General features: G+C 37.1%; 1 protein-coding gene across 2 annotated transcripts in view; it reads right to left on the bottom strand.

The window, feature by feature from the left end:
- Positions 1 to 25,045, bottom strand: part of CWF19L2 (CWF19 like cell cycle control factor 2) — a 79,126-nt gene that overhangs the window by 16,560 nt on the left and 37,521 nt on the right. For both annotated transcript variants that reach the window (XM_054828901.1, XM_054828908.1), the window contains 2 exons: positions 13,713 to 13,838; positions 12,308 to 12,445 (listed from right to left, as the gene is read on the bottom strand). In XM_054828901.1, the coding sequence (XP_054684876.1) occupies positions 12,308 to 12,445; positions 13,713 to 13,838 (264 nt within the window). The remainder of the gene's footprint in view (positions 1 to 12,307; positions 12,446 to 13,712; positions 13,839 to 25,045) is intronic.

The following is a 25,045-nucleotide window of genomic DNA, read 5'->3' as shown; positions in this document are numbered from 1 at the left end:
GTTATTTTGAATATTTCAACCTGCTTGTGCAATAAAAAAAGTCTAGTCATTAATAATTCATGTCCAATTGGATGCTCTTCAAGCACTATACCCTTCCCTTACTGAAGAAAAAGAGACAAGGACAAAGTGGAAAAGGGAGGGGTTATTTTTTCCCCTCTTTTCACACCTTTAAGGAGAAGTTTACGAGACCTCTATTCAAGTCGTAAGTCTAGCACATCAATGCACAGTGCCATTATATTGCAGTTCTGAGACAAAGAGACCGAGTTACAGATGGTCACCCTGTCCCTGAATCTTCATTTCTTGCTGTGTTTTATCACATCCTTTAGATGACTTTAAAAGAGTGTTAAAATGGGATATATTTTCACCTCTAAAAACAACAGTCATGAAAGGAATAAGAATTTCTTTGCAACCTAAAAAGAGGCAAAATATCGAGCAAGAATTGTGTATTCCTACTGAAATAAGATATGATATGAATATAAGTAGGAAAATCCATTCAGCAATGTTTTCTGCCTTAAAAACAAACAAAAAACCACTGAAGAGATTCAGTCTGCAATACTGGAATAGCAGCAGTGAATATCACTAACACATTCTTCACCAGCAGCAATGAAAAAAAAATATTTTTTTTTTACAGGCGTAATACCTTAAATAGGATAATCCCTCAAATCCTACGAATGCCAAACACCAATGTGTCAGAACTGAAATAAAAGAAAATGTACCTGCAAGACTAGAGAGTACTCTTCAACTGCTACTCCAAATATTGGCCTTTCTGAAAATTTATTCAGGAAGAAAATGGAAGTTCTCTTTCAAAAAGATTATACTCTTACTTTCACAATAAGGTGCCCAGCATGTTCTGTGAATTGCATTATTTGGCTGTAACAAAATCTCTTCAAACAAGTTAAATTGGAACTGAAAGAACAAGAAGAGAGTGTTCTCCAAAATGCCAGAAGGAAAGCAAGTAATCATTCAAAAACCGATTTCTTTCCTACATATCTTCCTCCATACAAAAGACAGAACTAGTACAAATCCAAAGAAGGAACTATGCTGATGTATTAGATTTGCTGGAAAGCTGCTGTTCTGCATCAGCTGAAGCATCACACCTGTTGAACGTGAAAGTCAATGGAAATTGTGTATTTAGTTCCCTCACTGTGCTGGATATGCAGCGCTCCGCACAGAGATCGAAAAGGAGCAGGCAGTCACTTTTATATATCAGTTTTAAGTTGGGATGTCTTAAAAAAAAAAAAAATCACCGAACTGCCTAAAGTTAATATAAGAAATTCAGACATCTAATAAAGACAAGGCACCTGAAGTCCTTGTTTCTACCAGACACTGGCCAAAACCAAGAGTTAACCTAAACTGATGTTTTCATAAGACAGATCATCTACACGGACCCTTGTCTTCTGTTTCCCATTTCACTTTTTTTTTTCCCCTGGGATCATCTATCACATTCTTCCTTCATACGCACCCTCTAATTTCCAACTTTTCCTTCTCTTTTGGCAAGCACTGGTTAACCAGAGAATATACAAGCAGCTTTAGGACTCTTAGCACCAGGCAAAATGACATAGCCTCCTACGCCACATACTGTAATTGTGCAACTGTGAAATATCTACCCTACATCTGATGGGGGATCCATTTTCCACAACCAGGATGCAGTATTGGTTTCACCAAGAGAGACGGCATCACAATTTTGCTTGCCCTGGCCAAGAAAGGCCTGTAATACACAAACATTTAAACAGCAGCCAGGGAAGGCATCCAAACTTCTTTCAGGAGCAGATAAAAATCATCCTTTGGGCTCTCATTTGGACAGCTCTAATACAGTGCAAATGTGGCCGAAACCCCAAAAAAGGAGAGAGATCTCTAACCATTCAGCAAGGAATTCAGTGAAAGATCAGCATCTGACTATGCATAAATGAGAATGATTTGAGAGAGGGGAAAAATTGCAATGTTGTATTTGCTCATTAAATCCTTAACATTATAATTAGCATGAATAATATCAACACATTACATGAATAATTTCATTATATAACATTATTTTAATAAAATAATTTATGTCTTTTTTCATTTTTGACATTACTGAAACCATCAACCACCTTGGCACTGGACTGCCACCTAAAGTAACTCCAGTAGATCCCTGTGAAGTATACTCCAGGGTCAGTCTGATTTTTCTGCCAATACATGTTCAGGTCTCTGGAACTGTATCTCACAGCTTAATTTTAACCTGATTCTGTTTTTCTGTTGCTCCAGTAAAACCCTTGGAGTCTTATACGCTGCTGGCTGCCTACACACTCCATCCGAAGTGTGCTGCATGTTGTGTCTCTTATCTCTCCCTCCGCTGCCATTACTTGCTCGTTGGGTGCGCCCTTTAGAAAGCAAGCCCTACTAAAGAATTGATTATCATTGTGATACTGAAAGGAAACCTCAAAAGAGAGAACTCTTAATCATCAGGCATTATTCCTATATAATACCCTGTGTATACTTTTTTCCCCTCTTCCAATTTTCTCTGAAATTTGGGGATGAAACAGGAAATTCCATTAAATGCCATTAGCACGGCAACAAAATACACCAGCATCTTTCTAGTGTGGGCTATTTTCAGCTCTTTTATACATGTACTTTTCTGCTTATTTTCTTCTTCTATTTTGTATGCAACTATTGAACTTCTGCTTTTCCTGTTTTCTCACTAACGCAATCATAGTTAAAGTTACTTCCATATAAGCTAATAAAAGTGCATCTGCTTGGGAAATTTGTGAAAAAAAACCCTCTATAGATTGTATAAAACGTATCAGTTTGGTTTTAAATTGTCATGGCAACACTGACGTCTTCAACTTTAAATGACAGAGTTAATATTTGTGGAATGTTGTACTCATAATATATTTTGGGAAGCTGCAATAAAGAAGAATAAACTATTATTTTAGAATATAAACCCGAGTGACATATGAATACATCTCATCACATTTAAATTTATTCAGCATTTAGCACCTATAGTTTACAACAAAATCACCTCAGAAAACAGTCTTTCTGATCTCAAATAGCATTTGCTTAAGCCAAATCAAGGCAGAATTTTATCATGTTAACTTTATTACAACTCCAGTCTCTCTATGAGCAGAGACATATGAATTTGTAGGTTTAATTCAACATATAATTCAGCATATAGGCATTTCCCAAACCTATCATCCCAGTGAAACAAATATTTTAAACACATAGTATCAAAGGATTTTAAAATATCACCACACAGAGTGCTTTTAAAGCCTATGTCACTGACAGGAAAATATTATGAATCATGTTGATGAGCAAGGTAGTGCAGGACTACCTTTCAGCAGCAGAAGTCAAGCAATAAACAAACAGCAGAGTCCCGCTCAATAGCTAGGGATCAAGCTCCTTTTTGTTTGAGTCATTTGAAATGAAAACTGTAGATTTTGCTATAACTAGTTATTAGGACAGATAAAAGTTGATATGCAAGTCAATGAAATTAAATGTAAGCAAAACAAAATTCAGCCACAGAATTCTGATGTTAAAAGCGTGACTAGCATTTAACTTCACGGTTATCCCTGGCCATAGCTTAAACACCTAGAAAAGACTGTTCTGCACAAGTTTGCATTTGTAACATATCTTGTCATTTTAAAATAATTCATGAAGAACACCAAATGCTTCTGCAGTCATTTAATATGGGCTGCATCCACACAGTTCCTCCTGTTCCCTGGTTTTCTTTCCTAATGCAGCTGTCCCTGCTGTTGATTTGTTTCCACATGCAGGAACAGCTTTAACTTTGTGTCCACGCAAAAGTTGTTTAGTGCATTGAACCGAAATGTAGCGGAACACAGAACAAGGTGTTTGAAATTATTTTCTCTTAGGTTTTCATATTAATTGTTTTTTACAGCAAACCATGCACATGCTTAGATCTTTAAGTAAATGTAAAAAAAGCAACAGTGCACCAGAGCTTTGTTAGAGTTTTATCATGTCAATTAAATACTGTGCTAGAATGGCTTCACCATGTGCAGAAAGAAAAAGGTTTATTACATAATAATAGCAGCAGTAAGATTCTGCATTTTTCACTTTAGCTTTCAAAATGTTTCTAGACTATTATTTTGGTTTATGTTGATGGAAATGCAAAGATGTGCAACAAGCAGCTTTGCACAGCAAGCAAAAATGATAAGGCTGAAAGCAATTTTCCATTTTACAGACTTCAGAACCAAGGAAAGGCAACATGCAAATTCCTTTTTTGCAAACCTGTAATACCAGCATACCTCTTTACTAAATCCGTAAATGAAGGTCAGCATTACTAATATAGTTCTGTATTTTTCACTGCTTACATTCATGTTATGGATTACTGCAGAGATTTTTAAATAAAATGAGTTTATGGCCAAAATTCAAATGGTGTGATGAAAAATGTAAATTAATCTTTCTCAGTTTCTTTTAGTAAAATGTAATCAAAAAGGAAAAAAAAGCGTTAGTAGAATTTATGCGTACAAATAGAAGGTAATTTCTATTGAGGTAATGTTCTAGAAAGTCACTCGCTGTACACCCACAAGCATCTATTGACATAAGTGAAAGAATTACGTAAGTCTTAACAGCATGAATTTGGGAAAATTGAACTACTTACAACAGTCAAAGGCAGAAGGAACTACAGACAGGTTACTAAAGCTATCAGTAGTGAAAATGTAAAACTTCACACATACTTTTTATTCTAAAACTGGCAGGAAAAAAAAATCAGTTTTCAAATATTTTGTGTACTTTTTTGTATCCTATAGTCATGCTTCTGTAGCAGTGAGACCCCAATCTGCTTTCCAAGCTGAAGAAAGTAAAAAGTAGAAATACAGTAACTTCAAACAGGTTTTTTTTTTTCTTTAGGGGTAACAATGAAATATGAAAGGAGCAGACTTTAAGGACTATTTTTTTCCATACATCAAAAAGATTTAGAGTTGGGGGTTTAATTTTTGTTTAAAAAAAGCTTTTTCAGCGCTGAAAATTAAAGATTTGGGGCTTTATCATGATGTTCATGAGTTTGACATAATAACATGCATGGGATGGCTGTGGGAGAGGCTGTATTTCAAACTGCTTGAGATAACTACGTCCACATCAACCCCCTGTGAACAGAAGCCAAAAGTAACAGGAGGTAAGAGACTCCAGTACAGCAGGGTTTTATTAGATCCACGACTATGAGAAGAAGAATGGGAGAAAGGGGAATGATAAATCAGAATTTGTTTTTCATCTAAATTTAAAATATAGGCTCAATGGGCAAACAAATAGCAAGGAGATGGTGTATTTTCTCCATCTGATCTCATGAAGCTCTTGAGAAAAGGAAACTTTACAGATGGATAAAAGACTTGTAAGGATGAGTATGACTTGACCACAACAGATGTTTAGTCTGTGAATCTGAGTGGGAGTCAGGCATGCAATAACGTCATATAGACCTTCATTTGCCAATGGGATTAGACAGAGGTTTCATGGATAGAGATTTTGGGTCTATGTACTGACATTTCTTCCAAGTTTCATTTAAGAAAGTAAATCCTTTTATGAATCTTTCTATTTCAACAACCCCATCTTCCTTTACAAAACTGCAACTATGTCATCATCTTCAGAGATGCATAAGAACTAGTCCGTGTATCGTGAAATACCATTAAAACACTAAATATCGGGAAAGTAACATTCATGTGGAGCAGAGCACTCAGCTGTGCAAAAGCTGGCAAATACGCTGGTCTGTCTTTCTCATTCTGTTCTCACTCATGACAGCAGTGCCCGTTTCCTCCATCCTCAACAGTCATGTGGCTGGAATTTTCTTTTTGGCTTAGTCTGGGAAAGTAATAAAAGCCCTGGGAAAATCCATGCAGGAAATAATAGTGCTGTAGCCTGGTTTTGGTGGTAACCACCGCTGGCCAAAGCCACAACTGCATGGGGAATAACTCTGCTGGCTGGTCCAACACGTCACAGGAGTAGGAGCAAATACACTACACAAGACTGAGGTGACGAAGACAGGGAGGGTTTAGGCTCCTCTGTTCACATTGGTAAATTCACATTGGTTTAAAGGTGACAATAAGGGCGAGACACCACATAACCAAAGAGTTGTAAGGACTGGAGAGCCACCTTGCTGCCAGACACTGAACATTCACTGGACTGAATAAGATAGGGACCATATGGAAAAGTATCATCTACTAGATAAAAACTCTAAACAAAAAACAGATATATTGGGCTATATTATGGTAGCAGAGGCTCCTTAAGTTTGTATTCTTAACTTTTCCTTGACTGAACAGCCAGCAATTTTAAGACATTAACTTTAAATCAACAAATGTAACATATTTCTTTAAAAAAAACACTTTTTGGTAATTCAGGCAAATTTTGGTTGGTTCTCCACTTAGATAGAAAGAGGCACTCAACTGGACCTAAGGATGAGTGACCTATCAAATGATCTTTTTCCCGCAAATTATGTTGGCATCAGATTTGACATTAGAACTTACAGAAGCAAAAACGACATTGTAATGAGAAAAAATCGTGCAGCAGAGATCTTTAAAGGAAGATTGTTGGTAAAAATATACCCTATATTTCATTATTTAAAAGCAACTGCCTTGTCTGCAGTGGATAACTTCTTCTAACCCAGTAGCCACACCTAAGAAATCACAACAGTCACTCAACAAAAGCAATTCAGATTGATAAAATGAATGGAATTATTCAACAGAATTTAAGGGATAGGTCAGATATAATTTATAGACTTTCAGCAGTTTCCTCCCACTCCCACCGCTCTTCTGAAAGATGACGGATTCATTTTTGTGGATATTTTTTTCCACTTCTCAAATGAAGGTGCAAAGTGAAAATAATTCATATGTGTCAAATTTGTGTACTACGTTATCAAACTAAAACTGACAGAAGAGGTTTGGTTGCTAGACTTCCTGCTGGACACAAAAACACCTTGCTGAATCCACTTAGAGATGCAAGATTTTTGAAGATTGTCTCACTGAGCCCCCAGATCATAATGCAGATACTTTCTGTAGTACAGGTTTATAAAGTACATAAAGAAATGATCCAGAATATCTGTGATCACAGCTAAATTCTTCAGACTGCTGCCAACACTTCAGCGCTAACACTGATCTTGCAATGCCGTGAACAAGAATGCCTTCCGCCTAAAGACATGGAAAACTCAGGATGCCTAGAAACCAGTTTCTTCATTTAGGATCAAGAAACAATCACCATCTGGGAAAGACCATCACATTTTGTGGTGACAAGAGCTTGGAATCACCTGTACAGAAATTACTAAAAGCATTGTAGATTTTAACAGAGAAGAAGAACTGGCATCTATGATGCTTCTTTTTATCAAAGCCAAACAAAATACCTTCAAAACCTCAATGTGACATTGCATGGGACTGGAGGACTTCAGTACCATAAATTAAAATTTGGACTACTAAAATCCATTGCAACAGATTCCTTGCACAGCCAAAAAAGAACAATCTCATCTTGAACAGTAATGGACCAAACCATCTACTTGGAGCACATGCATCCAGCACACTTAGCTAGTAAATAAATAATATGGCTCAATCTGAAAAGATTAGTCAAGAGCTAGCTATTCATTCAAGAAGCTTGTTCTAATAAAATAATGTGATTTTGTACATCTTTGCCTAGTAACAAAAAAGAAACACAGTACATAGCATCTGATCCAAAGCTTATTGAAGTCAGTAGGAACTTCAGAGCTTTCCCAAACTAAAATAAAGCAGTTGCATAAGCCAGGAAACACAATACATTCCTGTAACATCATTAAGAAATTTTATCCTTAAACAAAAAACCACACACAAAAAAAAAAATTAAAAGAAAGAAGCTTTTAGAATGAAACACAGTTAACCCAGCTGCTTGCTCTAACCCAGTGTGATCACGTTACGTTGCAAAATCAGTCTCCAGCAATGGCTAAAAGGTATGGGGACAAGCATAAACAAAGCAGGTAGAACTGACACTTCTGCTACACACTTGCAGCTCTCAGCATTTCACTGTGGAAATCCTAAGCCCAAAGCCTGTCTAGATTTCCCTTTTTAATATTTACCAATGAAATTGTATTTCACAAAGTCGCTGTATCTTTTTTCCTCCCACTCACGATTAAGGCCTCTGCAGCACCTCATGCTCTACAGCACAAGTTTTACAATTTCCTTCTTCACTGAAAAAAAAAAAAACCAAAACCCTCTTTCATGTTAAACTCTGATCTGTGACCAATTCACCTATGAGAAACAAAAATAGTTGTTTTCTATTAAACTTTTTGCTTAGTTTGATTTTCTTCAAATGGCCGCCATTCTGTGCCTTTGCCGACAGGTCACGCTTTATGAGCTTGGGGACCATTTAAGCTATGGGCGCACCATGGATGCACAATAGCCTTTTATGTTTTAAACTGGTGCTAAATTCCCTTTTTTTTTTCCCCACAATCCCCAAAATTCTGTTTCTCTTTTTAATCCCACCAGCACTGAGATGATGTTTGCAGACTCACAATGACTCTCAAATCAAGTAGCAAACAGCCTCCTGTGGTATACACACAGCTACGGCTTCACTCAGCTTCACGATTACCATCATTTTTGCATTCATCAACCCTGACTTTCATCTGAATTTACTGCCTCGATACCCATGGTGGGATCTTTCTCCTTATTTGAGAGGTCTATAGCATAATCTCCTGTGTCTGAGCTAGACATCTTAATTCCTTTTATACCCATAATGTCTTTCAGACAGCATTTAAAATAGGACAGATGACTCACACCACTAAAATATGTGCATCTCTCCAGAAACTCTCTAAAGTGAATCTTAAGAATCAGTTCAGATATAAGTTTCACAATGTTAGAAAAATCCCAGTGTTGTATTTTGAAATTCTACAATTTATAATGACCTCTATTTCTGACAGTCCTGAATCAGTATGTAACAATAACAAATTGTCGGGTCACAAAGTATCCCTTCCTTCAGATGGTTTATGTATGTGTTGAACAGAAGAGATTCCTGACGAATCTACTGGTAATCTCCTTTTATAATAAAAAATAACCATTTACTCCTGCCCTCTGCTTTCTTTTTAAAGACTGCCATTATACTTCCGTTCCTCAGGACAAATAAAGATTATACGCAGCAGTTCATAGTTCAGCATGTCACACCCGATTTCTTACAGACCACTTAAGTGAGCACCATTCAGTTTTAGTCATTTGTTATTATTAATCTCAAATTCAAATTTCTTTTTAAAATAATGGATTTCTCTAAATTTGAGCTAAAATTCATTTTACTGACACTGTTAACTTGAGACAGTTTTTCACTTATTCCCCGTAAATAATGGCTCATGCGAAAGAATTGCTCTGACCAAATTTATAGAGGATATTAATGCAAATAGTTCATTAGTTCTTCTGGCAAGCACTTACCTTTCCTAAATGCTCTAATTATACCTTGATCAGGTTTTTTCAACACTGCATTCCTGCAGGCTTCTTGCTTCCAATGAGCTTAACTCCTAGTTTTATGCTTTTAGCAAACTCAGAATAATTAAAGTGATTCCCTCTAGAGAATTTTTCAGTCTTTCTCATCAAAGCTTACTTCTGAGCCTGCTCTTCTCCATTCTCCTTACTTGGACATGACAAGTACTTTTTAAATAATGGCTGGGTTCTGGATTTGATTTTTCTTTTAACCTCCAGATGCTCTTTATTCTTTTGTTCACCCACCCTTGGATTTATTTTTAAATAAAAGCAATTAAATAAAGTTTTATCCCATTTTGGGAGGGTGTTCGCTCCCTTAGAATGTTTTCACCAGTGGCATACATGTGCAATTAGCACTGAGTACTAGAGAGTCCCTCATAACCTGCAAGTATTTCCTCTTTACATACTTATTTTAAACTCCCACTGAATCGACTCCACATTTCTTCATAATTCCCTCTTTATAGGAGTTGCATTTATATGCAATTTATATTGCATTTTCCTCTACTATATGGATGCAAAAGTTCAGTTGCCAAATTTCACCCTCATTTGTACAGAATCCTTATTTTTAAAACAGCTACATACGGAGCCAGGCCATTTCTGCACCATTCCTAAACGGATCCAATTTCACCATTGTCCCAGAAATCCTCACAGTGCAAGTAACTAAAATCTTTGAGGAACTGGCTGCAGGTACAAGAACGCTAACCAAAGATATTATGCATACAGGACGTGGTTTTCTGTTTTCTTCAAATTCAATCATTACAGCTCAAATCTTTTAGCAGTAGGTACAGACAGAATGGGAGATGAGGAGCCACAGAAAGGAAGTAACGGGATATTCAGTCCAATCCCCAATTAACATAACTATCTATAAACCAAAAGCAGAGAGAAATACCAGGTAAGGAGGTAGCATGAAAGCTTCCAAATTGCTAAAGGCCAAGAAAGGCTGCATCACTGGAAATGTGACCTGTTCTTAGACTCTTTCTCCTAAGCACTCACTGTTGTACACAGAATACTGGGCTGAGTGAATCTCTCATATAGCTGCTCTTGCATTAAGTGTCTCAGTCATCAAGAATTTGGAAAATTCACAGCATTTCAAAATTGAATAGAAAAAACCAGAACAAAATAATTACAAAGAAAAATTATCAGAATTTTCCCTTTGAAGACTTACAAAACTAAATAATATAGAAATCTTTGATCTCCTTTTAAGTTTGCTAGTCTTCCTTGCATTAATAATTACTTAATATAATGTCAAAAATACAAAAACTAAACCAAGGATGACTGAACATGCTCTGAGAATCTAAATGTTATTTCCAGTTTGAAGCGAAGAAACTTGGAATCAATAAATACATGAATACACAAGCAATACTTTTCACAAAGTTTAGGAATTTCAGGGGCAAGCCAAGTACATTACAGTATAAATGCACATATGTTTCTCAGAAAAGTCCAAATGGCCTTTCATTTGAGTTTGGAAAAATCCAGGCAACCCAACCACCATTTATCACAAAAATTATTACTTCTAAAGAAAATATTTAATGGAGACAACACAATACAAGATGAATAAGGCGTCTGAGAAAATGATAACCATTTCTCTTTGTTATGCCTATTATCATATGATGTGAACAATACAAAGTTCTATTGTGTCCTTACATTTTCATTTACTTTAAATGTTTGCATGACAGATATGCTAGTTAATTATAGTTAACAGTTTGCACTATTACACAGGTTTTGAAGCAAAGGTTTATGTGTTTGGGGTTGGGTTTTTTTTGAAAGGAAGGTAAAGAAAGAAAGAAAATACTTGGAACAAGATGTGTTTGTTTAACTGGACCCCAAGGGCATAAGTTTTTTGAGTATGCCAGTGGGAGAGAATGAGAACTTCTACCAGGGCAGCTGAGGGAGAAGATGCATAAAGCACACTACTTTCTAAAGTTCTGGTAATCTCTTCAGAAGAGCTTCCTGCCAGGTGCTCTATAGCATCAGGTTAAATATTTTCCACTGGGCACTATCATAGCTTTTCCAGTTCTTTCAAGTATCACCTGAAGAACGAGAATTTTAAAAAGAAAAAAAAAAAAAAACAAGAAAAAAAAACCAAGCAAAACCTAGTCTCTGTTTGCTTTCTAGATAAATGGAAAAACAAATTTTGTTTGTGATGATACTAATTCCATGCTAATAAGCTTTTTCAAAACCTGCTCAGTGGTGCACAAAATACTGGAGTGGTAACCTAGTAAAATTTGAAGCATGCTAGAGAAACTGTATGTCATAGCTATTGGAAATCACCCCTATCAAACACTTCCACATCAAGCACAGAAAGTATCCTTCAATATTGAGTTTGGATACAGAAATTAATCATTCCATTTGGACTGCAGTATGTGTCTGTCAGCTGGCCGCACTTTTAAGTGGAATCACTCATGGAACCATAACATATAAATCTGTGTGGCCTGTGAGCATAAATTATCTCATGGACATGATGATGGAATTTCAGGTAATTTGCTTCAAATCTCATTGATTCTTGCAACTTCTAGATAGAAGAGAAGTTCTAAACACTAAGAAAATGCTGCTTCATCACTATTCATTGCTAATTTGGGGAAAAGCTGCTTTGTTGGGCATAAGTAACCAATTAAGGTACAACACACTCTAAAAGCGTTTGCCTCAAAAGCATCCAATTCTACAGACAGAAGAACAGCACAATCACTTCCGTGAAGGAACCGAATGCACATTTCCTGCATGCATGCAGGTTTCTGGCACTTTGATAACATCCACCAGGACCATCTTACAACAGACTTGATTACTACTCAAGACAATCACAATTCTCAACCAAAAGCAACAGACCTAGACCACTGAGGTCTCACGTCCTCCCTGAAACTTCTAATAATAAAATGCTTAATTAAAAAGCCATACACACGACACCTTACCTTTGACGCCATACGCATGAACAGTGAGTTTTGATCCTCTGCTGTTCTCATCTTCTCATCTTTGACCAGATCTTTCAGGTTCATACTATCATCATCCTGAAAATACCTTACTCTTTCTTTACCTATATGAGTAGGGACCTGGAAATAAAGATATTGAAAATAAGTATTAACCTAGTGAGAAAGAACAACTATAAAATTCAGATCCTAATAATTTCAACAAGTTTAAAGAATCATGGATCAAACTAAGCTGATCCGAAATAACTGGGCTTGCTGCTTCATTTGACCTAAGGAAAAGAACATCTTCCCCTTTCTTCAATTGCATCAGTAGGTCTTAAATAAAAACGTAGCCTCTTCCCACAATAGCTATATCCTTCTTATCCTTAAGCTATCAGAGCTACAACATTACCACTCAGGAAAGATGTACAGTAATTCACTGAAACAGTTAATCAGCTCAAAGATGGAATATTCCAAGAAGTAATCTTTATTATTTACAGAAGCTTTTGAATTGCAAGTCACAGACACTACTGAAACACAGCAATCACAGACACTACTGAGAAACTTGTATAAATGTAGTACCTCTGCTGGGAAATGTTGCCATCTTAGACAGAGTGCACAAGAGAATAAAGTTTGTCCTTTAGGACAGGACTAAACTAAATCGTGAAGGAGCACAGGGAATGGTCATTAACATAAAGCAAGATGGCATTTTCCAAAATGGAAACAACAGGAATATGACAACCAATTCCTCACCCTCTTGTGCCTTCCACTCCTCCACAGCAGTGTTACAAACTGATCTGTCCTACTAATCAAGAACATACTTGCAAGAAATATGAGGTATTGTCATCTCCTCTTATACCAAGATCAAAATATTAGTTTATTTACTGTTGCAAGCAAATATCCTAAGAATAAAACACTGCTCCAGCCTCCAAGCTTCTCACTGTTCCACAAAGCACTTTGTTACAAAGATTAGGTCATAATTTTTACTATCAGCACTAGCAGTATTTTTGATCAGGAGAGAAGAAAAGGAAAATTAGCCAGAGACCCAAGTATGTCAGTAAAATTTTCCTTATTTTGGAAATACTCACCTCTGCTAATCTTCATTATTTACATAAAGTTATGTAATATAAACTACTTGGCTAGGAGACTGCAATATTTTGAAAAACTTACTTTTCCTTGAATGTGCATTTAAATAAGCCCTAAAGTGATCTCTAGGGAAATGCAGACTGAAAATAAACTTAATATATGCTCAATAAATATGTACTCTAATACTTAATTATAATCATCTTCTGAAAGGAACTTTTTAACTACCTACTGACATTCTGATAAGACACTCATATTAATTAGGGTATCATAAAACTACAAAATCATTTCAGAATTACACTTTAACACTCTCAATTGCAAAACTTACCATCTGTTGCTTTCTCCGTCCTCCTTTTGGCTCCTGTGGTTCAGTTGGTGCAGTCACAGGCCATGCCCTTCCACTTCGATCTGTTCTGACAAGGACCACTTGTTCATCTTCTTGACGGCTTGAAGCCTGTGTCAGGTTTTAAGATATATTTTAAAACAGATGATACAGGCAAAACCAAAAGAAACACCTAACCCACACTAAATAAATGTTTAAAATACTAAATATTAAATAACAGATTCTTTACACTTTGCGTGTTCATTATAATTCAAAGCAGACAGTATTACCTTACACAAGGTATTTTTTTCCACATTCAGAAGAACAGAATATTAAAAATATATTCAGCTAGTTAAGTGCAGAGTTTGTATTTTTGGTTCTTTCTCATAAAGCTTCATCCCCAGAAGAAATACAATGCTTCTGAAGACTTAAATAGATAACATTGATATACACCACCATCACTGTAATGGTGTATTCCTGAAAACCATCTGAAAAGCCGCAGCACATTACCACTTCAGGGCTTTCTGTGGATTGGGGGTGTTTGGGATTTGTTTGTTTGGTGTATTTTTTTCCTTTCAAAACTTGGCTAACAAACTAGCCAAAACATTAGCTATTGCTTTTCAACATATTCCATTAGGTCAGACTTTTCTTTCCTACACTGCACCTACCACCACTACAGATCACTTTTATCACAATGTAATACTGAAAATATTTTAATCTTGATTCTAGGATATGCAGAATAGAAGATACAAACAGGTGAAGAAGAAATAGATGAGTAGATGTACAATGATTATTTAGGTCAAATTAAATTACAGACTGAGGCAGAAATGACAATGTTTAAACCATGAGTTTGTGTGTTGAAATATATGGAAACGAAACCAAGCATTTACCTGATATATGCCAAATAAGCCATTTGCCTTTGGATGGCAAACACATTCAGTCTCACATAAACTACATTTGTACTCAATTACTGCTTCTACATAACAAAAGAAATTTAGGAATCATAGAATGGTTTGGGTTGGAAGGGACCTCAAAGATCATCTAGTTCCAACCCCCCTGCCATGGACAGGGATACCCTCCACTAGACCACATTGCCCAAAGCCTCATCCAGCCTGGTCTTAAACACTTCCAGGGATGGAGCCTCCACAACCTCTCTGGGCAACCTGTTCCACTGCCTCACCACCCTCACAGTGAAGAATTTCTTTCTAACATCTAATCTAAATCGACCCTCCTTCAGCTTGAACCCATTCCCCCTTGTCCTGTCACTACACTCCCTCATAAACAGTCCCTCACCGGCTTTCCTGTAGGCCCCTTCAGATACTGGTAAGCCACAATTAGATCTCCCTGGAGCCGCCTTTTCTTCAGGCTGAACAAGCCCAACTCTCTCAGCCTGTCCTCATAGGAGAGGTGCTCCAGCCCTCCGATCAGCTTCGTGAATCATGAGGAGGATATATTCCAAATCTAACTAAATCGAGTTCTTGAGGTGCCGGAGATGTGAGGTAAGAGGCACACACAGGCAACAAGGGAAACTTTCACACACTTACCCTTGCCCTCATAGTGGAACAGAATCACCAGTTCAACTGCTGGAAGAGCACCAGTAGGGCACAAGCAATGCAGATTTCAAATACATTGAGGACAAGTATTGACACAAATGCTGAACAAATTGACCAGGAGTGTTGCTCTACTGAATTTTCTACTCATAAATTTCAAAAAACAGTCTAATCAGGGACATGGAAGTCAGCAGCTGCCTGGGCTGCAGCAACCATGAGATATTGGAGTTTAAGATTCTAAGGGAAATGAGGAAGGCAAGTAACAGAACAAAAAAAACCCCTGGATTACAGGAAAATGGACTTCAGTTTATTCAGAGGTCTGCTTGGCTGGATCTCATGGGAGATGGTCATGAACGACAAAGATGCCCAAGAGAGTAGGTTGGTCTTCACGGAAAACCTCCACAGAGGATGAGAAGGGTCCATTTGATCCACAATTTGGCTAAACAGGGAACTTCTAATGAAGCTCAAGAACAAAAAGGACGCTTACAGAAGGTGGAACACAGAAGCACTTTCTAGGCATGCAGGGATAGAATTAGGAAAACCATATCTGAAGCTGAAATTAGCAAGAGATGAAAAGAACAAAAAGAAGGGATTTTATAAGCATACCGGATATCCTCCTACAAGCAAGGACAACACATGTCCACTTCTGAAAGAGAGGAAAAATCTAGTGACAAAGGACAGGAAAGAGGCTAAGACACTCAATACCTTGCCAGTCTCTACCAGCAAGGTCTACTGTCAAGCTTCTCAGGCCCCAGTGCCTAGCAGCAGAGTTTGGAAGAGGGAAGCATGACCTGCAGGAAAGAAGGATCAACTTAAGGACCACTTAGGCAAGCTGGAAATATGCTGGTTTATGAATCTAGATGGGAAGCATATATTAAGCTGGACAAGAGATCTCTCCCTATCACACCTGAAAAGTAGTGGTAATTGGTGGATGCCACTGGAAAAAGTTAAATGTGTAGTGTCACCTTCAAAAAGATGAAGAAGAAACACCTGGGGAACAACAGGATGACCACCGTCACCCCAGTCCCCAGAAAAATTACAGAAAAAATCCTCACAGAAGCCCCTTTCAAGCACAAGAACAACAGCAAGATGACTGGGAACAACCAACATGGATTTGCAAATGGCAAATTATGCCTGATAAATCTGCCCTCTGCAGCGAGATGACTGGTTCAGTGCACAAGGATATTACTGGGGATGTTGTTTACCTTGAAGTTTGCAGGTTTTCAATGCAGTCTCACAGTATTTTTGTTGCCAAATTGGAGGGATGTGTAGACTGCAAGATGGGTGGGAAATTGTCTGGATTACCACATTCAAAGAGTAGTTGTCAATACTTCAAAGTCTAACTGGCACTCCTCATATTTTAACTAGCACATTGCTACAGATGCCATTCCTCAGGGATTGATAGAGGGATCAACACAACTTCAACACCCTGGACAATGGAACAGAATGCGCTCTCAAGTTTGTTGAGACACCAAATAGGTGGGATGGGGACATGGTTGATAGGATGAGGGTAGGGTTACCATTCAGAGGGAGCTCAACAAATTGAAAGAATAGGCTGACAGGAACCTCAAGCAAATGCTAAGTCTTGTACCAGGGTACAAACTCATGCATTGGCAAAGGTTGAAGACAGACTAGGGGGCAACTCCGTAGAAAAAAAGACTTGGGGTCCTTGGTTGACAGCAAGTCAAAAAATGAGTTTGTGAGCCAGCTAATCACATCCTGAGCCGCGTTTTCCATCCTGTAGGTTATATAAAGTAATGACAGTTCTAGAGGCCAAAATGTTACCCTTAATCATGCACATACAATTTATTACACCAATTTACTACCCATAGAAGAACTGCAAAGAAGTAATTTTCAAAAGATCCCATAAACTAGTAGCTTACAGAGGGAAATGGGCAACAGAAACAAGCTTAAAGCAGCCATTCTCCCAAAACTGCTCTCGCTCTGGACAAAATACAGTAGCAAAACATACTGAAATAACTCATTTTTTAAAGATGTAAGTATGTAGCCTTGAAACATGGTTGAGTGAAATAATCAGTTTTGTCAACTACTAAAATATATAGAGAGAAAGTAATTGTTTCCCCCCACCATAAAACTAACCAGAAGTTATCTTCTTGTAAACGTATTTTCAGATTAACATCTTTTGTATTATCAGCTAGAAGCTTTTCAGCAATTTTCTACTCTATATTTTAATATTTAACATTGTTACAGATACAAAACAGTCTTTAAGCAGACTTCCTGTGTTCTTTATATAGAACATAATAAAACTACTTATTTACAATGGATGTAGAGCTTTGCAAGTCTCCCCATTGCATTTTTTTCCTTGTAATCAACAGATATCAGCAAGAAATCTTTTATTATTAGCAAAAAACAGTTTGCTACTGTTATTCTTGTGGTCAACAAGTTCTAACCTGTTCACTTTATGAGACAAACAGAGCTAAATGCACATCTTACCAGCTCTGTGTGGTGGTTTGACCCTGGCTGTAGGCGAGGTACCCCCCAAAGCCGCTCTGTCACTGCCGTTCTCAGTGGGGCAGGGGAGAGAAAATTTAATGAAAGGCTCATGGGTTGAGATAAGGACAGGGAGAAATCACTCACCAATTACCAGCACCAGCAAAACAGACTCAACTTGGGGAAACTGATTTATTACCAATCAAATCAGAGTAGGATAATGAGAAATAAAACCAAATCTTAGAAACCACTGAACTTCACTCCTGATTTCTCTGCCATCTTGGAGCCGGCTGGCATTAGCTCTGTCGGACACAGGGGAAGCTTCTAGCAGCTTCTCACAGAAGCCACCACTGTAGCCCCCCTGCTACCAAAACCTTGCCATGCAAACCCAATACACTATTTCACAATTACCTGACAAAGCATGGAGACCTTTTTATGGCCTAAGAGCCAAAAAAAAAAGACTATACTTTGTTTTTTCTTTAATATGCTTATTATAACTGCTGTAAGAGTTGAAAGCTTCTAAATATGAGCTACCTGATATAGAAATAGTGCAATCAGGCAATTGAATCCTTTGCCTGACATACATCTTTTATTTAAACTGAATCAAGACAAATAGGAAACAAAACATAAATGGTGTCACACCATGTCCCAGGTCCCAAACTAATAGAAGACAGGACCCAGAACTAGTCCTCTGGTTTGAGTTTTTTAAACTTTCATTTCAAACTTGAAAGGCAGATCACTACTGAAGAAGTATCACAAGATCCATGTTACAACTTACACAGGGATGCTATCAAAAAAGTTCACATCCATTCTGCATTATGCTCCTAATCTCTACTTCAGTTGAAGAGGGGAAAAGAAAAAAACACCAGCCAAAAACCCTATTAGCTATGACTGACAGTTCTTCTGAGATTATTTTACAAAGAACAACAACAGAACAGCTGTGAACACATTAAATGCTGGATATTGGAAAGAAAGAAGGTCACAGAGTGGTCCTTACCATTAGACATAGGTAGAGAAGGTGAAGATGAAATCTACTGGTAATGTTGATTTTTCTTTATCAGAACCCAAGAAGCAAGCTGCCAATTGCCTGGCTTCAGTTCAATCTGTCAGCCAGTGACAGGTGAATGGACAGTAAAATCACTACCACTCAAGCACAGAGGAGATCCCTCAATTTCCTTGTACAAGAGGAACATTATGCCAGATACTGTAAATCCTTATTATATTGGGCATCTTCAGAACTGTAAGACCAAAAGCAAACACTTGCCTCAAGGAACTACCTACAAGTGGGGTCATCTCAGTTTGGACGGAGAAGTGTAAATCCTGAACTCATAATCTACCCTTCAGCACTTAAGATCTTATGGGCACCTAAGTTTTTATCAGCGGAGTTCTAGAGTCATATCAAGTTACGCTTCTGAGCATGCCCCAAACTGCTCCCGTATTGCCAGAGATAGATGGCTTAACATCTATTCCATATCCAAACCCAATCAGAATGCCTGGACTAGGCACCCTTATCCCTAAGTTTTATCCCTGGTTGACTTAGTTCAGATCCAGTGTTCATCAACACTCTCATGAAAAAGGGCTGTGGTCACCGATTTAATTCAGAAAAATACCCTTTTGTAAAAATATTCTGGACGAGTACCATTCTCTAATTTAACCTCAGTGCTGCTCAGGAAGACTACAAATCTATCTACCATGACTTCTCTACCCACCAAACAGAGAGAGGAGGAGAGGCCTGGAATACCTGTGCAGCAGGAATGAAGAACAGACATGGAGGACTCATTAAGCCAGACAGAATTTATCAGCACATGTGAAAATGGAGCATTATCATACAGCTCAATGATGAAGGCACTCCCATGGATTCCAGTCCTTCAGAAAAAAATACCAGGGAGCAGAATTAATACATCCATTTCCCAAATGACTGCTTAAATACTTCATTACACCTCTGCTATTGCAAACTCCATTTCTAGGTACTCACAGCTGCAGCTTACACTATTGTTACCAGCTGCCTACCAGTAAAGCACAGGAGCGCTAACTGCTTTTTCGTATCACTCCCTTTATGCACCCAGCCCTCAGTCTTCCCATGCCTTCATCTGCTACCGACAACTACCTTCTTGTTTGGAATGGAAGTGACTACCTTTTCAGCTGAAAGACATCCGTTCAGATGATGGACATCCTGTCAAGAGCCAGGTCAGCTCAGGTCCCTCCAAAACAGGGACAACAGTACATTCCCACTTCATAGGGGTGTTCTTAGACTTAAATAGACAGCTATAGATATAGATATACACACACACATATAAAAACAGAAAAGGCAGAAATTCTTCACCAGAAAAAAAAGCATTTAACTTTCTGAAAACATTAAGAATTTAAAAAAATAAAAAAATAAAAAGCCTGAGAGCTTCTTGATTACACTACAAAGATACTGAGGTAAATCAGTTTATTAAATTAGAGCAAATAATGGGGACATCACTAAATCTGGTGATATTAGGACAGTCTTTGTCAAATTTTATAAACAACTTTATTAATCTCAATTTGAAGCTATTTTCCACCAAACAACTGATACCTGCCTTACATCTGCCATCCTTGCCTAATGAAAGCTTGTCCCAGAAACCCCAATAAAGTCTGAAAATTCTGTAGATAATGAAGTACCGTAACTTCAACGACTTAACTGTATTTTTCCATGAAAAAAATCACATGAAGGTCGAAGTTATGGACCCAAAAGCTATCTAGGTAAGCCAAACTTGTCTCTTCTGTATCACCAAAGGCAACTCTCATTTTGCAAAGCAAACCAAGAAGTCCAACACTGGTCTGGCTCCCATGACAATAATGATATTTTCAGAGAATATACATACAACGCTACTTATTTCCAGCATCAGCCAGATACCTGCCTCAGCTATTACTTTTTCACAAGATAAGGGGTTTTTTTTCTTTCTATTGGGAGGGAGAGAAGAGGAGATTCATTGTATTGTTCAAGGCCAGGTTGGATGGGGCTTTGGGCAACCTGGTCTAGTGGAGGATGTCCCTGCCCATGGCAGGGGGGTTGGAACTACATGGTCTTTAAGGTCCCTTCCAACCCAAACCATTCCATGACTCTATGATACATGTCAAAAAAACAGACTTTATGTGCTTTTGAGGACAGGCTCCAAAATGTTAGATCCTAACAACAGTTGCACTTTCTTTTTTTCTTCCCATTTCTGCATGCCAACACACTAACATACACACAGTGGAAGGGTATCTTCTGGGTCTGAACTATGGAATGAGCTGGGTTGGGGATGGAAATGTAAGTAAAATAGAGCTGCCTCTGTGCCCACTCAAATGTTTCTGCTTTCTCTTAATGCATTTGATAATCAAATTCTTCACTAAGTTTCCATTCTCAGGAGGGTCAACTGTTCCACTTCAAATATTGCACTCCCTGTAGGCTGCTACCAAACATAAAACATCTGGCTTAGTATCAAGCAAAAATACAATAATCAAATACCTAACCCCCCCCCCTTTTTTTTTTTTTCAAAAAGCCTTTTATAGACTGAGAGAAGAAAAATTACCAAATCTGCCCATAAACTATTATTAACTTCTGACTTAGAAGTATGATTTTGGACATACTTCTGGAATGTTTTTAAGTATCATGTTTGATACAGATACCAATGGTTTATTTCCACATTTCATGATCATCCACGTAAACAGGTATATGTTTCCTTCCCGCCTTTTTAGTGTTTAAAGGCGCTATAATTCTGCCTCAAAAATCACTTTCTCAGCTTCCCAATAAATGTCATCCTGTGAGGTCCTTCAAAGTTGTCTATTTATTCTAGCAATAAGCAATTCACAATTGAACATATCACTAGAACATTTTGTTATTTTAACATGATATAAAACTCAGTAGCTGCCACTAAACACTAAGCTGCTGTTTTAGTAGTCCTCTCTAGATATGATCTTTTCTCCAGGTGAATGCTCTGATCTTGGAGATGCAGAATGGTTCATAAACCAAGTAAACTTATGGTTTGTGGAAAAAACCCAAGCATTATACTGCAACATATACACAAGTCGTACACCCGTATAAGCTGACTTGTGTGAGAATACTTCCATTTCTCCACCTGCAAGACCTCAGATGGACTTACACCCTGTTTGGGGCATTGCAGTCCAAGAAAGATGAAAACTTAACAAGAGAGAAACTGGAAAAAAGTAAGGAGAATGACTAGAGAACAAGAAAAAGTTCTTTAAAAAAGACTTGGAAGAGAAGGAAGGCCAAATTAGGGAACACATGTTGGTAGGCTGCAAAAACTCAAAAGGTTTTGGAAAAAAACATGTGTGATAAATAAGAGGAAAATAAAAAGGGTTAAATAGCAGAAGAAATGCAACTCACGTATTAGAAAGGTTCTTCTAATATTAAGGACTGTAGAACAAAAGTACAGTTGCCTATGAAGACTATGGAATCATATTCATGTTTGGGATTTTTTTTTTTTTTTAAAAACAAGGAGGGCTAGAAAACTACTAAGAACCATAGATGTGTACAATGAACGTAGAGAGGAAGACAGTAGGGCATTAGTAAGTTCTAATGAGAGTTTTCCGCAGGTTCCCATTTACACAACATGAAATGATCCACAAGTGATAAACATTTAAATATAATAAATACTGAATTCTTAGAGCTGGAACCATACAGCTGGCAGGTATTTGTGGGGTTTGTTTGCTGTTTTTTTTCTTATTTCAGAGTCCAGAGTCCTGACACAAGGTATATCAGACTGACCATAACATATTTAGATATAATATTCCAGAGAAAAGGAAAAGGTAAAAAATTATAGTAATATTTAGCTTTAAAAGACAAAGTACAAAAAAAGAAGCGCTTCATCAAAGAGAAATTAAAAGGAGCAGATGAAAGGATAAAATAATTATGGACAGCATGAAGATTAATGTGAAGTCATGTTAGAGACTAAAAGTAAATGCATACTATGAACCAAGATAAATCCAATGGATCAAATATGCCAGGCACGATTATTCAGAAGATTAAAGATGTTATTAGAAGACATCTTTCATAAGTCAAAATCCTGTCTAAATAGAACTGAATTAAAAACACAGCATAAATATAGAAAGTTAATTGTATTAACATAAAAAGGCCAAGCAAAAGTTGATTTTGAGGAGTATCTTACTAACAATAAATACTAAAGCTATTTCTAAACACATCAGAAGCAGAAAGCTTTCTGGCAGGAAAAAAATAGATGATCAAATGGTTATAGCAGTATCACAAGATGACATTTGAATAACACATCAATTATTTGCATTCTAAATATAAGATTTTCCTATTCAACACTTTTTTTTCTTTTAAAAACAGAATAAACTTCAGGAATCAGCTTTAAATCGAAGTATCAGTAAAAGGAGTTTTCAAGCAAGCTGCCGTGAAGAGATGATTTTCACTAGAGGTTCCAAAAAGAATTCCAATACATAATGTCCACATCCTTCAGCATTCATTGTATCACTTAAATAGGTCTCAGTACAAAAATAATGAGAGGGTGACAAGTAAAACATAAACCTTTAAAATGTGTCAAAGGCTGATTCTGGGAATTACAGGGTGATGCATCTAACATTTGTAATGGACAAACTCACACAAGTATAATAATAAACAGAATTCTTCTACACTTCAACAAATGTGGTGTGCTGGGAAAAAGCCTTTGCAGGGAAAAGCCATGACTCACAGAAGTATTAGACTTTTCTGAAGGATGTAAAGGAGTGTGGATACCAATCTAGCTGAAAGAGTGTACTTAAAACTCTCATTGTATCTGTTGATATTTTCTTTACACATTTATAGACTCGCATTCCTACAACTATATGACATGGTGTAGAGTAACACCCGTGTGCCATTCAGCATAGCACACGAACGGAGTAACTACTTTCTTTCCTACTAACAAACTGTGAAATCATCTAGGAGACTGTACAAATATTCAAAGGAACCGTTACCATCTTTCATAAAAGAGGCAATAATTACCTTTTTGTGCTTTATGTAGAGATTCACTTGAGTCTGGCTTTTTGCTTCTGTTTTAACTTGCTTTTAATATCCAGAGAGTGTACTATTTCTCCATCCAGTGACATGGTATTACACAGGTTACTTTAAACCTCTCAAGTTTCTGAATTAATAACTTATCATATTAAATAAATATTTTTAAATATTAAACATATTAAGCTAAATTATAAACTGAAATGTTGGTTATAGAAATATAATAATTACTCATTAGTAACTATCATCAGATAAATATAATCTCTATTTATATAATTATATGTTTAAATATATATTTATTAAAGTACTTCAAATATGATACACATTATTAAATGTTAAAGTTGAAATTGGAGAAGAGGTTCAGTCACTATGTTTGAATCTTGTGATGACTGCTACACAAACAGTCTGAAATAAACAAAGATAGTGTGCATTTACAGAATGAGAGGGGAATTGTTTGTTGCCATTAATTAAGAAACATAAATTTTTACTTCAGGACAATTAAATATGCAAAGTACACAGTTGTTCTCACCAAACCTACAAACCACAACGCAGAGATTAACACCCAACTGAACAAAACAAAGCAGACAAGTCTAGTTTTGAAAGATAAATGCTTTAAATTAAATACATAAATAAATAAAATGCAGTTCTTAAAGAGATTTTTGAATTCCCCAGAGATTATGTCTGTTCCATAATCCAGCAGGAAGAAACGGAAAAGCTCTGCCACAGGTACACAGCTCAATTTGAGGAACAGACACTGGAGTAGCTGAACAAAGGGAGTAAGCAAGCCAAGCATGTGAGAGAGAATCTACTCAATTGGAACTGGTTTTCAATGCTAGTAGCTAAAGAGAATAAAATATATTTTAACAGTAGGTATATTATGGGATAGGAGCAACTTGAGCTAGGAAAAACAAACTTTTTTTTTTTTAATTACTGAGGCAACAAAAAGCTACATGCTGCATGAGTTGAAAGCTGTCTGCAAGTGTTTACCGAGAGCTACACTAAAGTGGTACAAGCACAGTGTAATGAAGGAATAACAAAGCTCAGCAACAGTCTTCAGTAAGGAACAAACCTCTACAACCAAACACTATGGACAAATTAGATGCTGGACTAAACATACAACCTGTTCCTTTCCCTTACAGTCTATGGCCAATGGAAACACTTCGAATATTGCCTTATTCCTCTATTGGAAAAGCCTGTCCTTATATTACAATATCAAATAAGTGTCTAGAAGACATCTAGCACTTCTCAGCATGCTGGAAGCAGCTATTTCATCCATCCATTGTCGCCTGTTCTTTTCAATTACTCTTTCTTCTCTCATTTCAGTTACGCTTTTATTCAGTTCTCAGGTTGCATTTACACAC

This window comes from Grus americana, chromosome 1, assembly GCF_028858705.1.
Source record: "Grus americana isolate bGruAme1 chromosome 1, bGruAme1.mat, whole genome shotgun sequence".
Classification (NCBI taxonomy): Eukaryota; Metazoa; Chordata; class Aves; order Gruiformes; family Gruidae; genus Grus; species Grus americana.
Note: the sequence above shows the minus strand (reverse complement) of the source record. Positions and strands in the feature narration are given on the sequence as shown.